This window comes from Diadema antillarum, unplaced genomic scaffold, assembly GCF_040938485.1.
Source record: "Diadema antillarum isolate AM-2024a unplaced genomic scaffold, OU_Dant_1.0 scf00000063, whole genome shotgun sequence".
In the NCBI taxonomy this organism is placed as follows: domain Eukaryota; kingdom Metazoa; phylum Echinodermata; class Echinoidea; order Diadematoida; family Diadematidae; genus Diadema; species Diadema antillarum.
Window position 1 is genome coordinate 637,070 of NW_027270952.1, and position 17,277 is coordinate 654,346.

A 17,277-nucleotide genomic window follows, 5' to 3' on the forward strand; every position below is an offset into this window, starting at 1 on the left:
TGTGAAGATGAGGATTGGGCTTTTCACTTTTTGCGAGATATCAAGAAAACACTATAAGGAAATGATACAGAGCATACCATTCTAAGTAATACTGTCGGAGATAATAATGTTCCGCGGAGACTACGTCTGGCTTTCCGGAATCCGGAGGAGAACCATGAATAATAGTAATACTAATAGTAGTAGTAGTGATAATAATAATAATAATGATAATGATAGTAAAGATAATAATAATAATAATAATAATGATAATAAGGATAATTGCATTTATAAGGCGCTTCATGTCTGGTGTTTTTAAGCGCACTGGTGCTATTCATACAAAAAAAAAAAAACCTGGAAAACACAATATAGCATTAAGACAATTCAAAATCAACATAACAGTAACAAATGAAGAAGAAGAAGAAAAAAAACCAATACATGTGATACGGAGATTCAATAATCAAAAACTGACTGTGTGCACCTCCAGGAAAAAAAAAAATACAACTGATTAAACAGATGAGTTTTGAGAAGAATTTTAAATGACTCAACAGATGAGGCATTCTGAATATAAAGAGGGAGTTTATTCCAAAGGGTAATAATGATATCAATAACAAAATAACATCATAATTGGGAGGATAATAAGATGATGTTATGAAACTCCTCCGGAAAGACGGATTGTTTCTGTCTAATAATACCTTTGGCATTTGAGTGGTGGTCGGTCATCTGAAACTACACTGTCCTAGCGACTAGTAAAAAAGTGGGGGGGGGGGGGACCTTTTATTATCCTGTCACTATGAGGATAGGCCTGTGAGCCTTGAACTGTAGGTCATTAAGTTTCTTCTTTCTTTACAACCTCGAAGGTTCTGAGACTGTGAAGAATCACATCCGTATAGGCTATATAAACACCAAGCCACTTGCTTGCATAACGTGATTTTCTGCACACTCTGTACATAAAAAACAAAACAAAACAAAAATAAACACATGCAAAATCGCCTGGCTATCGTATCGAGCTATCGGCCGCATAGATCGATAGTGATGTAAGCTGTGTCAAAATGGCGTCGATTTTGGGCCGTGCGACGTACAGCTTGGCGTCAAATTTCCGCACGGTTCTCACGAACCCAGCACTGAGTAGACTGCCCATAGTTTCGTCAAAAAGGTATGAGTTTCAATTTCATGAAAATAATACGTTATGATCTCAATATTGGCTTGTTAATCGTTTAGAACTACTGAAAAATGTGAATCAGCCGGTGAATATACCTGTGTAGTCCCACGTACTTATTTAGGTGTCGGGTAATGGCAGACATTCCTTCGACTCGTTTAAATTACCTAACTCGTCACCGGTTAGTTAGGGTTCTAACGTGAGACATCTTACTTTTCAGTGGTGTAGCCAAGATCTGACGTTAGATTAGATATGTTATATAGTATCGGTAAACATTCGCCGTAGACAACGTTGTCTAGTACTACAGTAGACTACAATAAGAAGGCCAGGGCAAGGTTAACCGCAGCAGCGACCCCATACGGACAAATACGTACAATGTTGCATCGGCAAATCGCTGAAAATTGCCATGATCATGGCGCAAAGTGTGAGAAAGTTGGCAGTAGTCTGCGATACAACAGATTCCATTTCTTAACATCCTTATTCCTAGCTTGCGCCAGCTCACCACAACAGTTGTGTGAATAGAATCTGAATACATTTCATGCCTCCTTCATCCATCCTGATCCAACCCCATCACAAATTGTGCAAACTAACCACGCGGGTTAACTGCGACCAGCCCCAACACGCAGTGTTGGGGCTGCGCATTGTAGCAGACATGATCATGACAGGCGAAGTATAGCGCCTAAAAATCAATATGAAATCGCAAAAATTCTGCAATATGAAGACTTAAGGTGAAGATGTAATGTTGAAGACTGACTGCGTTCAACTTTTGGTTCTGGCAATAGTCCCTTTCTGCTCGGTTTGATGAGTTAAATGCGACTCGGTCGAGAGGAACTCGGGAGAACTACATCTTATACAGTCAATGGATTTGAGATTTGTGCGCATGCGCTGGCCGTCAAGTCGTGTAGCTTTGTAGCAAGGCCTTATCATACTGTTGGCAAACCCTCTCGCTGTATATTGCGTTGCTTTCTGGGTGGGTGCGCGCGCGCAGGCCTTGTCAGAAGGCTAAACGCATTGCGACTCCGCCAGCACATGAATATTTACGTGCGCAGTGTACTGCATACTGATTTCGAAAATGGTGAATGGGATGGGGAGCTAGGACTACGGACCCGTATATGGCCGTGAAAAAAACATTTTTTCAAGATCATTGGACCAGTGTGAACAAGAACAAGGTGAACGAAGGGTATTAATTAGATAAGAATCTTATGTATACTATAAAAGTACGTTTTTTCCTCGTGATATTCGAAACTTACGGAGGTGCGAAAATCTGTGACAGACTGTGTATGTTTTTCAAGCTTACCGATATAGCACTCTATTGACTCAGGACGCTCCCACAGTGTGTAACTGTATACGGAGCGTCCCGGGGTTACACGCGGGTGAGCTACATATACTGTATGTAGAGTAAGAACCCCAATTTTTGGCCGGCCTCCAATATCCGGACACGTCCCACTTATCACAATGCAGCAAAGTCGACTGTCACAACACAAGCATATCACATCGTTTCACACACTAGCACACACGTTCACCACAGGAAAGTGCCTGAGTCACCTCCAAAAATCCATCTAAAATCCCAAATTTTGCCGTTAAAAACACGGAATCGCCGCAACTTTTCCAAAGTGCGCGCGAATTAGGTCCCGTGTGAAAAATCGGGGTCGCCAAAAAAGCGCTAAAAATTGAAAAATTACGCCGTTCCGTTGCGAGATTTTTCGGTTATCGCAAGCTCAGAGTGTAATGGTATCCTCAATAAGACAAAAGAAAAACAAAATCTCCGTACGTGCCGATGCAGTGAATAAATGTACAGGGGCTGAATGCAAGTGCACAGTCCCCAAAATTCGGACACGAACGGGCGCCGCAACATCCCCGATGTCACCTTGCGCCAACAATGTATGCCACGCGCGAATTTTTCAGCTGCCTTGTATGCGTATTGACATTGCGCGCATGTCCGAATTTTGGAGACGCTGTCCGAATTTTGGGGAATTGACAAGGTGATGATATTTGGAGTTTTTGTGAAATTTTATGATCTGTTTAACAAAATAGATATTGGGAAAAATTAGGTTGATATATTTAACATACATTATTATAGATGTATTTTTGGAGAGTATTATTTGAGTTGAATAAATATTGCAATAAAGCTTACGTGTCCTAAAATTTGGGCTCTTACTCTACGTGAGGCTTGTGTGTGTGTTGCTACATCACTATATGTATGTGGCTGCCCGTAAATGGTTAGCTAGCCTAGTGTAAAACCCCCAGTTTTCAGCCGGCCTCCAGAATCCACACACTTATCACTTATCACATGCCAGCAAATTCTGCTGTCACAACACACGCATATCACATTGTTTCACATGACATACGTGTGTACATTGTAGATATCACTACTGGTACACCCGTTCACCACAGGAAAGTGCCGAAAAATCCATCTAAAATCCCAAATTTTGCCATCAAATACACAGAATCAGCGCAACGTTTCCAAAGCAAGCGTGAATTGGGTCCTGTGTAAAGGATGAGGGTCACCGAAAAAGTGCTTAAAACTGAAAAATTACGCTATTCTGTTGCGAGATTTTTCGCTCATCGCAAGTTCGGTGAAATGGTATCCTCAAAAACACAAAAGATTAACAAAATCTCTGTACGTGCCGATGAAGTTATGTTAACCGTCTACAGGAGCTGAATGCAAGTGCCGAGTTAGCAAAATTCAGACATGAATGGGCGCCACAACATCCCCGATGCAACCTTGCACCAACAAGGTGTGGCGCGCTCATTTTTCAGCGGCTTTGCATGCTTTATTGACATTTAACACACATAGCGCATGTCCGAATTTGGAGAGGCTATCTGAATTCTGGGGATTTGACAAGGTGGTAATATTTGGGGATTTTATGAGATATTATGATGTATTTAACAAAGTCATTATCAGGAAAAAATAATGTGATATATTCAACATACAATATACATTGTTATGAATATAATTTTGTAGACTATTACTTGGGTTGAACAGATGTTGCAGAAAAGTGTCCGAAAACTGGTGGTTTGACTCTTTACGCACTTTGCACGGTGTCTGGTCGGGCTCGTTAAACGGTAACTATGTAGACAAAATAAACAATAACAGATGAATCGGGATACGATTTTGGTTTTTTTAATTATTATTCTACAGAATAATTTCGGCAAGGCCGCGAGTGGACATAATGTCCTCTGCAATGTAGGTTAATTATTGATCCCCTGCTTAAAAAAACCCACAAAATTCATTCATTTAAAATCATGATTGAAGCACAGAAGTTTATCATTGATTGCGTTCCGTTGTGTGCCAATGCACAGCACCCTGCTTCTAGGGTCTGCTCGCACTCGATAGCGCCGCGCAGGGATGGGCGTTAGAGCAACCATACAGCGTACCGTAAGTAGCTTTCATCACGCACACACACGTTGACACATTCACACACACTGCATCCCAACGTGAAATCTCACACACATGCACACAGTACAGTGCCGGAAGACACGCTGTCAAACCCGGGGTGCCTGATAGGTACCCTAATTCACATGCACTGCTCAATTAGGGTTAAATCTCACACCGATGAGAAAGGGCCATAAAGTGCACAATTGCCCTACCCGTAAATTACTTGGATTTGTATCGAAGGTCTACAATGTACGTATACATTTTGTATGTAATGCACTAACGGACCACCTGTCCTTCTCGATTCTAAATTACATTGTTCTTCCAAGTAAGCTATGGATAGCTGGTCCATATTTTACATAGTATGGTCCACTGGTCCAGAATACATGATTGGGAGAAAAAAAAAAAAATGTGGTTCCTTGTCACTGGGCTCATGAAAACTACGAATTTGCTCATCGTTAATGGGCCGTCATGCCTAATTGCGTTTGTTGTTATTGTGGTAAATTGCACAATGACCAGTCAACTCATTGTTTTGTGACGTGACGTAGACAATCACTTCACATATGCAGACCTACCTATAGAAGACTAAGACTAAGAGTGAAGCCTGTGACCAACAACAGAATTACTTGACTCGTAATCAATGGTTTTTCCTTCTCACAGAAACAAACAATGGCAGCCAGAAGTGAAGGATATCGAGCAGTACTCCAAGGCTGTGATGTATCCTGATGACGTCACGGCAAAATGGCCTGCCCCTCCCTGGGATGGTAAGCAACAGACAGCGCCAAAATGTTGTTTGAAATGATATTATTTAACTTAGTTATTTTCATTTTACTTTGCAAAGCTACAGTAGTCAGTTGTATAATGAATGGTTAGGCAACAGAAGTGCTGTGGTGTGCAAGTATTTCATGAGTATACTGTACTTTCAAATTTTTTTGAATTAGTGAACATGATTGCGGGTAAGAAAGGCACTCATGTTCATACATTGTCTGTGTGATGTGCTACTTCTTTTCTCTTACAGATCGTGATCCCATCGCAGAGAAAGATGTTGCCAATTTGGTGATCAACTTCGGTCCCCAACATCCAGCAGCCCACGGTGTGCTGCGACTTGTGCTAGAATTGAGTGGAGAGGTGAGTTGAAATTTTGAAGACTAATAATGATTTAATTTTTTTTTTCTGACATCGTCTCAATGAAAAAAGAAAAACAATTTGGCGTGTTTATCTCATTGGTGATACAACCTACCTTCATAATACACACACAACACACACATTTATATTTTGAATACAAAGTCACTGAAATGGTTTATTGCCATTTGGTCTAATATCAGATGTTCTACTTCCCAATTTGTCTAATGCCACTACAGCTATTAAAACTCATTTGGTCTACTACAAGTGTATCAATTTCCTGTATTGCCCATTTGGTCTAATCCTCACTTAGCCTGATGTCCAGTTTGGCTAATTATCATTTCGTCTAATGACCAGATTGCGTAATTGCAATTTTGACTCCTTGGATTTTTTTTTTCTCCATTTTGTCTAATAAACTGTGGGTATTAGACGAAACGGGCAAAGCCCATCCGGAAGTAGACCCACTCGCAATGAGGCTACATTTGTAAGTTGCAGTTGGACTAGATGATCATTAGACAAAGTGGTTGTAGACGAAATGGGATTAGACCATATAGGTTGAGATTAAATGGCTGTTGGATGAAGTGGGAGTAGACCAAGTGATATATCACCACTGAAATTGGCAAGGATTGTTTTCCTCAAAGCCTTGCTAGATGAGTATAGTATGACTATGATACTGCTTGATCTCAGAGACTGATCAGTGATAGTGATAATTCCCCCCACTGCCCCACAGAGCATCGTCCGTTGCGACCCCCACATTGGCCTTCTACACCGTGGCACAGAGAAACTCATTGAATACAAGACCTACATGCAGGCCCTGCCCTACTTTGACCGCCTGGACTACGTCTCCATGATGTGCAACGAACAGGCCTTCTCCCTCGCCATCGAGAAGCTCCTCAACATATCCGTCCCCAAGAGGGCACAGTACATCCGCAGTAAGCCAAATTAGGGTCTTCCTATCAGAAGTACTGTTTTTCACAGGGACCAATTAATAAAAGGGATGGATATCATAAAAGTGATGACTGGCCTTATTGGACACTGGAATTGCTCTGGCTTGCATTGATTGAGTAGACATGAAATTGATTGGACTTTGACATCGTTGAGAAAATTCCCACTAGCCGTGTTATCATTGTACACTCTCATGTTTGTTTGAATGTTGGACAAGAACAGTTGTGGGAGGGGTAACCAGGATGACATCAAAAAGATTGAAATCATCTCTGTTGGAAACATGCAGCATTTTCTGAGTCATTGACAAAGTGTTTTTGAATTTATGAAACCGATGCATCTAGGTATGTTCAGTTCTTCCAACACAGAGAGACAGATTGGTATCTGTTTTAATGCATAGGATGACATCCAAAGAAAAGATAATGCAGAAATAAAGAATGATAGCAGGAAAACTCCGCTGAATCAGCAAGTGAAATGCCTCTGTCAGAGGAGTTGTTATTTCATTCAACTGATTGACAAATTGCCCTATATTGACATAAATAAGCACTGAATTGATCATTATTTTAATAGAAGCCATGATCATGGGCATTCATACATAGCAGTACTCGAGTAGAATTCAAACCTGCAACCTCCTGATCACCAGACAGGCGTCTTATCCACTAGACCACCACGCTTCTGCCCAACAGTCAGTGCTGGTTCTAATCCTTCAATAACTTGACACAAGAATTTCATCAATTTGAGTCGTTATTTCATTGTGCAATTTTGCCTCTTGTTCTTTACAGTCATGTTTGGAGAGTTGACGAGGATCGCCAACCACATCATGGCTGTTGGCACTCATGCCCTAGACATCGGAGCCATGACACCTTTCTTCTGGCTCTTTGAGGAGAGAGAAAAGGTGAAAATTTGATTAACCCTTTTGGCTGTGCTATACAGGAATACCATTCATCATCTTATGCAGTATGATTACTAGCAGAAAAATTGATTCAGATAAACCTCTCTTTTGTAATCAAACTACCTCAGGAGAAAAGTGTCCACTTCAAGACAAGGCACAACTGGCAAGAGAATTATATCTTTGTTGAGATCAGAGTCTCTCTTCTCTGTTAAAGGTTGAATTTTTAGGTATTTTTTCATGAGATAGGAATAACTGTGCGTTTGTGTTTGTTTCTTTTATCAATACAAGTGACCAATGAAAATTAGAATCTTTCATCTTACATTATTTTACGAGCATATCTGTACATATCTCCCCTTTGGATGGAAGGAGATAACTGAGTTCATTTGAGATGGTGTGCTCAGTGCTCTGATGGTCTTGAACATAAATTCTAGATGGAATGCTTAAAGGATTTTTCCTTGCTGATCTTGACTGCATCAACAGAATTACAAGTAGTTGTACACTATTAAATTCAAAATGGCAAAGGCTTACAGATACTATGAATTGTAAATAGAACATCGTGGAAAATGCCATATTCTTGGTCTGATGTTGATTTCTTTGCATACTTCTCGTTTTTCAGACATTTGAGCTGTATGAGCGTGTGTCTGGCGCCAGGATGCACGCCGCCTACGTCAGGCCCGGGGGTGTTTCCCAGGTGAGATCAACAGCGATTAGCATCGTCAATGAGTCTTATTTCATGCTGTTGTTCCTTTGCTGTGATACCTAATGGTGGATTTTGTATTTTTTTGGTCTTGGTAAAAATTTCTCCCTTGATTCAGACCCTTATTTATTACAGGCTACCCTTTTAATGCATTGTGGTTTGGAGGTACAGAAGTATAACATTGATGCCATTGTGATCTAGAGCTCCGGGGGGGGGGGGGGGGGGGGGGGGGGGGGGGGGGGGGGGGGGGGGGGGACTAGTAAACTATACTGATAATGATGATTGTTCACAGCATTTGGCCCATACGATAATACAAATAAATGAATGAATAAATAATAATAATAATAATAATGATAATAATAATCATTTAAAAAGAAAAGTGCAGACTCCATGGAGAAAGTTATAGTGATTGAGTGTCTAGTGAGATAGGTCGGGCCAGAGTGAAGCTTTGATGTGCTCCAAATAGTCAATTTCACAGAGAAATGATGGGAGGGAGTTCCATAGGCGAGGAGTGATAGAGGAAAATGCCTGATCTCCATTTCCCTTGAGATATGTAATGGGCATGTGGAGAGTAAGCCAGATAAATGATGGCCAGGGCGAGGATGATGAAAATCTATTGTAATATTTGTTGCTCTGGTTGATTTTAATATTGTGATTATCACCCTCATCAATGGAATGAAACTGGCACCTACCCTGCACTCATTCCACAACCTTACAAGGATTTCATCCAGGCTGTCCGTTGTGGTTCACACAAACCTTAGTCCCACGTTATTATCCCTCGGCTTCCTACCAGGTTCCCATTTCGTGGATTAGATCTGTAGCTCAAGGACACATGTGCTCTGGCAGGACCTGATCCTGTAGTGAATATCCACCAGACCACAAGATCCGCAACACAATTCTGTAATGATGCCACTTACATGTACGTCGATGCCTTCATAAGAGTGGCTATGATTACAAGCTTTGAATCTTCCTTACCAGAAAGTGACGACAATCCTTCCTACCACTTTTGCGGGAACGATACAACCCCAAATTGAAATTGAAAGTATTCTATCAGACAAACTTTGATACTAATTCTTGACATGCACTGTATTTCATTCCCAATGTACAGGATCTGCCTCTGGGATTTCTGGATGACATGTACGACTTCATCAAGAATTTCTCTATCCGCATTGATGAGCTGGAGGAGGTAAGTACTTCCCAAGAAATCTTGGCATTGGACATTCTTATATCTTTGCATCATGAGGATTAGGTTAGGCAGATGGTGTAAGCCTGAACAGTGGTTGAAGGGGGTCGTAGTACAAGTATTCTGTATAGAAATGAGAAGGAGAAATATGCTGTACTGCTCCTACATGTAAAGCCTTGATATCTGAAGCTTGATTTTGATTTTGTTGTTTGGCTTGTTTGCGACCTTTATACACAAAGTCATGTGCTCATGCATTGATAAGTTCATTGTATATGTGAGATTAGGTGTATCACTTAAAGGGATAGTACAGTATTGGTGGAGATGAGAATTGGGCTTTTAAGCTTTAAGCTGTTATTTTTGCGAGGGTTTAATTTTCTTATTTCGCAAGTCAGGAATATAACAACATGTGAAAATGTCACGATGCGATAGACTAATTGTGGATTTACGATGGCCTCATGTCAATTTGTGAAAACAACACCTTGCAAAAATGCCTTTGACCTCCTCATTCGCGAAAATATGTGTATGTGAAAAGAACAGCTTGTACAGTATGGAATCCTTGTCAGGTGCCTCTCTTGCGGTGCTTCATTGATGATAATGCAAGTGATTCATTCTTGTATTGCTTCTGTTGCAAAAGGACAGCTGCTCATAATTATTGCCTCTTATTACTTGTACTAGATGTTGACCAACAACCGTATCTGGAAGGACAGAACCGTCGACGTCGGGGTCGTCACCACCGAAGACGCTCTTAACTATGGTTTCAGCGGCGTCATGCTCCGAGGGTCTGGTATCAAGTGGGACCTGCGCAAGGTGCAGCCGTACGACGGCTACGAGAACATGAACTTTGACATCCCCATCGGGTCAAAGGGCGACTGCTATGACAGGTAAGCTGGGCGGAGCTCTGATCCGTTTGCCATTTACACCAGACAGAGTCTACGAGATTGAACTAATAGATAGTTATACTACGAGTACAACTTCTATTTCATCCAGAATGCTAATAATGTGACCACAGCTTTTTTTTCTCCATTGTAAGCTGTGTTCTTCATTTTATTGGCATAAAAATTTTGCATACTGCTGGTCTCATGTCTGTGGATGAGTCAAAATGTTAATGGATTTCATTGTCACATATACATTGTAGGCAGTTAATTTTCATGTGTGCAATGTACTATATATGTTGCATAGTCATGCGCTACAACTGTGAATGTGCATGAGAAATATAAGGATAGGTATAGAGACATACGTGTATAACAAGTTTTATATGTTGTGCAATCATGCTCTGTATCAAATAATTCACATGAAAACAAAATGTTACAAATTCTCCCTCATGAACCGTACTATGTGCACTCCAGTTGTATAATCAGCGTCATGCGAATATAACCGCAGTAAGCATAATTGTCCATAATGATCTGGTATCACTCCTGAGTACTATATTGCATTCTGCCTGCAGTCCACTATAGTGCATTTCATATCAGGCCCTGAAAAAAGAATGTGTGAACACTGATGATGAATGGACTTCTCCCTCTTTGGGGAAATTCCCTATTCTGTCCTCCAGGTATCTGTGTCGGGTGGAGGAGATGAGACAGAGTCTTCGCATCATCCACCAATGCCTCAATGAGATGCCGGAGGGGGAGATCAAAGTCGACGACAACAAGATCTCGCCTCCCAGCAGGGCGGAGATGAAGGTAGGATACAGTGGAACCTTGGTATGAAGAGGTCATATATGACAAAATCCTCGTCCCAATTTTACAAAGGTGGTATAGATTCAAACCATAGCTTGTGCAAATTTCTTCTGTGCAAATACCCTCTCATCATACCTCTCTGTTTACTCCAGCTCTCGCTAGAATAATTTTAAAAGTCATATCCCAAGGACTTTATGGCAGGTTTGATTTACGGTTGTCCTCTATTCCACCAGAGTGATAATGTTTTGTCACATTTTGTGGCATAGAGAATCTTGTTTTAATGTAACTCGTCTTCTTTTATTTTATTTTCCCTCCTCAGGATTCAATGGAGTCCCTCATCCATCACTTCAAGCTCTTTACCCAGGGTTTCCAGGTCCCTCCAGGTGCAACCTATACTGCCATTGAGGCCCCCAAGGTCAGTATCAAAGGTCAAAGGTCAAAGGTCATTGTCAATGTCTTTAAAAATGAACAGTGAGGGATGAGTATATGGGAAATGAAACAAAGAGTGGAGAATATTGTTTGAGCATCTCTGTTTCCGGAGATGATATGATGCATGCTTGATTTCATTTCAAGTACTAGTAATGCCAACCTTTTCTTAATGTAAACGGCTGGGATATTGTGTCAATGTTATTTGCTGTACATGGATAATGCAGCTTTCGTTCTCACGGCCGTAATCTGGCAGAACTCCCTAAGTCGATTTTGGTCGATTTTCAGGTTTTGAGTGTTTTGTGTGTTTTTTCTCATGTTCTTTCAAGTGGGCCAAAAAATAAGTTGTGAATCGGTACAGAAAGTTATTTTTAGAAAGTAATTTTGGCAAAATTCCTGAGGAGAGAGGGCGATTAATCTGGCAGAACTGCGTAAGTCGAGATTCGAAATGAATTTTCCGATGTTAATCAGGCAGAACTGCGTAAATCGACTTACGACAACGCTTGGACCAAGGTGTTCCTGCATCCCGCACGGACATGGTATATCTTAACACGCGCGTGCGCGACCTTGGTAGTGACGAACGCGCTGCGCGTTCAGGCTAGCAGTGCCTAGCTACCTAGCTAGACACGTCGTACGGCTACGCTTATTGTACACGACGACAGTCGCGCTAAAGCAATAGCCCTCGTTACTCTTGGGGGAAATTGCCACTTTCTTTCCCTTCATAGACTGGCAGGCTTCAAAACAGGTCAATATGCGGTATGCCTTACTATTAAGTTTTGCTACAATCTAATGCTTATTAAGCCTAGAGCATTTCTAGATCTAACAAACGTTATAGTTTGCATCTTGTCTGACATCACTCTCCAGTCAACTTTAGGCCTACTTAGTACTGCTGCAGCACTTGTCCATTGTTAGTGTACGTGAAATCAATGTACTGTGCGGTAGCGTAGGTCACGCGAACAACAATATCTGTAATCCATTGACCATAGCTTCTTATTTTGTTTTTCATTGTAATAAGCGGTTAGTGGGCTTGGATCTATGGGATTGATCTCGAGAAGTTTAATGAATATCTGGGATACCGTCCATAACGATGGCATTTTCGATCCAATCCTACAGACGTCAGAAATTGACCAATACTAACACTTTTAAAGTTTACTTTTTAATACGGGTACCGTACCGGTACTCTCAGTAGAGTTGTGCAGTAGGGGCCTACTAGACTACTGGGGCCTACCGTTACTTAACTTAGGCTGAATCGCCGGTTATTCTGTCTTTACTCAATTTTCTATTTTTCTAGATTTGATTCGGCCAGACATTCTTGAAATCTGTAATATGAAGAATCTAGAATCTACAGGTTAAACGCTAAATTATAAACATTTAGCCCTAGAAATAGATCTGAAACTTAGATTTAGATCCGTGTTCTATACATTACTACTAGGGCCTAGTACTACTAGACATTATAGGCTATAGACTTTATAGTCTTGCCGTTAGTCATTATAGATAGGCAGGTTAGGCTTTACGTTGTTCTTAGATCTACTATAACATTAGTACCTTCTAGGCCTAGATCCCCAATAAACAGTCTAGCTGTAGATTTAGCCCCTACCTGGATATAGAGTCGAGATCTAGAGTCTAGACTAGAAAATCTAGAAACTCATTTTTATTGATCTACTAGTCTCTGTTATAATGACGCCCCAAAATAGACGTCTGGATGTTACATAGACCTAGACAATCGAGTAGACAGAGTTCGAGAGTTCTCGTACGTTTTAATAGGCCTGCGTAGATAGTAACGGTTAGAACACTACTACCCTAACGTTAGTACTGTAGTTACAATAAGGCCTACAGTAGGAGTCGACACAAACGAGAACTAGGGTCTATTTTTTTATTTTCTGATAAAGCTGTAAATAAACTTTTAGTCAGGCCTAGCTCCTAGTATTCTTTAGTTTAAATAGAGTTTAGGCCTTCAGCCAAAAGGGTCTAGGCTTACTCTTACTTTGGGCATAGAGTAGGTATACTAGGATAATGAGATCAGTAGGCCTATCGTATGCAGATTCCTACGTACCGCTCTACTAGTCTCTAGATGTCTAGTGTATCGTTTATAGGCCTGAATAGACTATGGTCTAGACGGTCTACAGTGTAGTACCTGTAGTCTTCATGAACAATATAGCTTAACATCTAGAACCTAGTCTAATAATATTCTTAATCCAAATGCAATGCTTCATGAGATCGACAATAACCCAAGCAGCAGCCAGGCTTTTGATGTAGCAGTACTTCTTGTGCCGCTAAATAATACTGAAACATGAACACAGACTGACAACATTTGGGGAAAGCAAGTTATTTTCCACATACAAATGAATGGATAAAATGAAATTAAATGTGAATCAATAATGATGACTTTATACATACAAATATTTCAACAAAATTGTACTCGATCTAAAATATTCATTGTTTTGACACTGCATCCGCTGAATAGTGAGAGGATGGATGGTAAAATACGATAGACAACCCGCAGAAAATAGACCGAGATACGTAGTTCTGGTTGATAAACCACGTGTTTATCAGCCAGAACTGCGTATCTCTAGGAGATACGCAGTTCTGGCTGATAAGCACGTGGTTGACCACGAAAAGAGATACGTAGTTCTGCCTGATAAAACACGTGCTTATCAGGCAGAACTGCGTAACTCCTAGAGATACGCAGTTCTGCCTGAAAAACCCCCCGCATGGCCGAAAACTTACGCAGTTCTGGCTGATCAACCCGGGCACGTGACCAGAGATACGCAGTTCTGCCAGATTACGATCGCAAAAATTTGGCGACGATTAATCTGGCAGAACTGCGTAAGTTTTTTAAATTGGTAATTTTTACTACTTAAAAAGGTCAAATTGTCATTTTTTTGCTGGAAATAAATTCTTTAGACCAATTATGACCGAGAAAAGAGGAAAAATGCAACTCATCGTATCTCAGTTTAGAAAGGTGTAACATTGAATCTTTAAACCCGATTTCTGGCGTAATGTGTTAAAGGAGATACGCAGTTCTGCCAGATTACGGCCGCTCACCTGTCAAATAAAGAGTTCGAATGCAAAAATGTATACATTGTAATAAAATTTTGAGATATTTGAATTATTCTGCTGAAAAAAATGGTAAATAAAATGTACGTGATTATTTTGATAACTTCAAAAATGTTTCTTGTAATGTAATGAATACAGTATCACTGAAAAAAAAAATTATTTCTCTCCATTTGATGATGACCTTACTGTAAAATATTTGAAAGTGTTGTTTATCTTTTTTTTTTCATTCACCTGGTGTCAGACGGCTCAAGCGAGTTGTATAGGTGTGAGATTTGTAAGTCTGAAGTGTGTGTTTTTTTCCCTCTTGGGTATTTCTTTTCCCAGGGCAAGTTTGGTGTATACATGGTGTCAGCTTTGGCATGACGTGCAGGTGTATTCTAATGTGAATACTTCTCTTCTATGATTCTGCCATTAGGATAGGTTAGGTGTATACTTGGTGTAGGACTGCCCCAGCGAGCCCCAATAGTGTAAGATTTATCATGTACAAGTTCCTGCAATAATCTTTCCTACAGGGCAAGTTTGGTGCATACCTGATGTCGGACGGCTCCAGTAAGTCCTACCAGTGTAAGATTTGTGACATACATAATACTCCTTTCATTCATCCTACAGGGCGAGTTTGGTGTATACCTGGTGTCAGATGGTTCCAGCAAGCCGTACCGGTGTAAGATCCGAGCCCCAGGATTCCTTCACCTGGCTGGTTTGGACAAAGTCAGCAAAGGTCACATGTTGGCAGACGTAGTGGCCATCATTGGTGAGTCCCATTCAGATATATCTCTTTTATGCTTTTGTCGACACAATGAAACCTCGTTTGTTAACTGGAAAAGCACTTGTAGAGTGCAGACCTCCACCAAGCAGCCCATTTCCCCCCATTATTACATATACATGCCGAAAATCCCCAATTTCTCAATACAGTGCACTTCTGTCTATAACGAACCGGTTATAATGAAATTCCGGTTACATCAGAGTAAAATTTCAGGCCGCAACATTACCCACTATATGTATTTTTATTGTTTATTCATTCGGTTATAATGAAATTTCGATGTAAGAAAAGGAAACTGCTGGTCCCGAGGTCCACTGTATAGAAGCCTTTTGTTTATGTCATCAGCTTTTAGTAACGTGCCTCACCCAAGCAGAGCACGAGCTTTATGCAAACCTTCAAATACGCGCATCTTGAACTTCCAAGTTCATTGACCGTATCTGCAAAAAAGATTGGGAGATCCTTCAAAATTCCATTGAAATTCTTGAATCACTACCAAAATTGAATTATCTGTTCCTTGTGTCATTATCAACTTTTCCTGCAAGTTTCATTTAAATTCGTGCTCAACTTTTTGAGTTATTTTGCAAACAGTCAAACCAACACTGATGATCACTTTACCTCCTCCTTCCTTAAGTAGCTCATATTAATGAGGATCCCCTGTTATACTCTTTCTAATCAACCTCAGATATTGTTTTGTTTTGTTTTGTATTGTTTTTTAATGTGTGTGTCTGTGTCTGTGATTGTCATACACTGGTCAATATTTCTCATATGAATTATTGTAAAGTGTAATCATTGATGGCATTTAAAGATCATGCTTGTTCTTCACCATACAACCCTTGTTCTATCAACCATAAAAAATGTTAGAATTTTTCTCTGAATTTACCCTTCCCAGTGTACATACATTTTGTAGGCACAAACCAATCTCTTAACCCTGCAATTATGTATATCTGTTGTCTTATTTTCTCTGAAATACTACGGTTATATATTTGTCTTTCCTTTGTATCTTTCACAGGAACATTGGATGTTGTGTTTGGAGAGGTGGACCGATAGAGAATATTTCCTGTTGCCAAGAGTCAATGGGTATAATGCTGACATGTGAACATGAAACACAAATTTGCATATATCTATATGAAATCAATGTCACTCACGATGCATGATATCTCGTATTTATTTCACCAGGTCAGGGTTCATTACACTCTCAGAAGCCATTTGGTTGATATCATTTGCTTCTCAAGTCTCCTTTCCCCTCACTCAAATTAAATTTCAAGATGTCTGTACATGTATAAACTTAAGAGTCCCAGTAGGTATACTGTAAAGAAGTGATTTTCCTGAACTAAAATACTATTTTTGTGGGTCCTCCATATGATTTGCACAAATTTTGCAGAGAGTATTATCCCATCTGTCTCTGTCTATGCTCATATAGTTAAAGAATTCTTTTCAAGGATTTGACCTCCAACCACACTTTGTAATTGCATCAGCAGCACAGACATTTGTCTACTGAGCACTTACTTTATGCAAGTTGGTACTGTTTGATAAGTTAGACTTGCTGTGATTGTCAATCTATTACGTAGATCATCTGTCCACCAGCAGTTTGCAGAGTTGGATTCGCGTACAGAAGTTGTAGTACGTCAGGGGGGGGGGGGGGTAAACAAGCTATGAAATGTTCCCTGTTTCGCTCCTTCCACCCCTCCGATGCAAGATTATGTGACTTTGTAAATAGAGAGCAATGATATCAATGCTATGACAGCCCCAAGAAACATGTGGGTGCGTTTTCCCACATACGTTGTATATTGTGAGTGCCAATGCATAATACTGACGGCAAATCGCTTAATACAATGTAGTTGGACCTCTTTCAAATTATTTCTACTTTATTGCCCATTTAAACATGATGACAAATCTTTACCAAAGTTTCCATCATCAACGATTTGTTAGTACATAAGTTTAGGTAAAGCTCTTAAGTAAGTGATGTCCAGTGTACATAACAATAAAAAGTGATATTAACTTGTATACAATG

At 40.3% G+C, this 17,277-nt stretch overlaps 1 protein-coding gene across 1 annotated transcript; it reads left to right on the forward strand.

The window, feature by feature from the left end:
* The first annotated feature begins 1,021 nt into the window (after positions 1-1,021).
* LOC139716242 (NADH dehydrogenase [ubiquinone] iron-sulfur protein 2, mitochondrial-like) lies at positions 1,022-16,313 on the forward strand. Its single transcript, XM_071627807.1, has 12 exons — positions 1,022-1,132; positions 5,172-5,275; positions 5,530-5,639; positions 6,364-6,565; positions 7,358-7,470; positions 8,084-8,158; positions 9,273-9,350; positions 10,023-10,228; positions 10,897-11,026; positions 11,343-11,438; positions 15,116-15,257; positions 16,276-16,313. The coding sequence occupies exons 1-12, from the start codon at positions 1,029-1,031 to the stop codon at positions 16,311-16,313; spliced, it is 1,398 nt and encodes a 465-aa protein (XP_071483908.1). The 5' UTR covers positions 1,022-1,028.
* Positions 16,314-17,277: the final 964 nt, after the last annotated feature.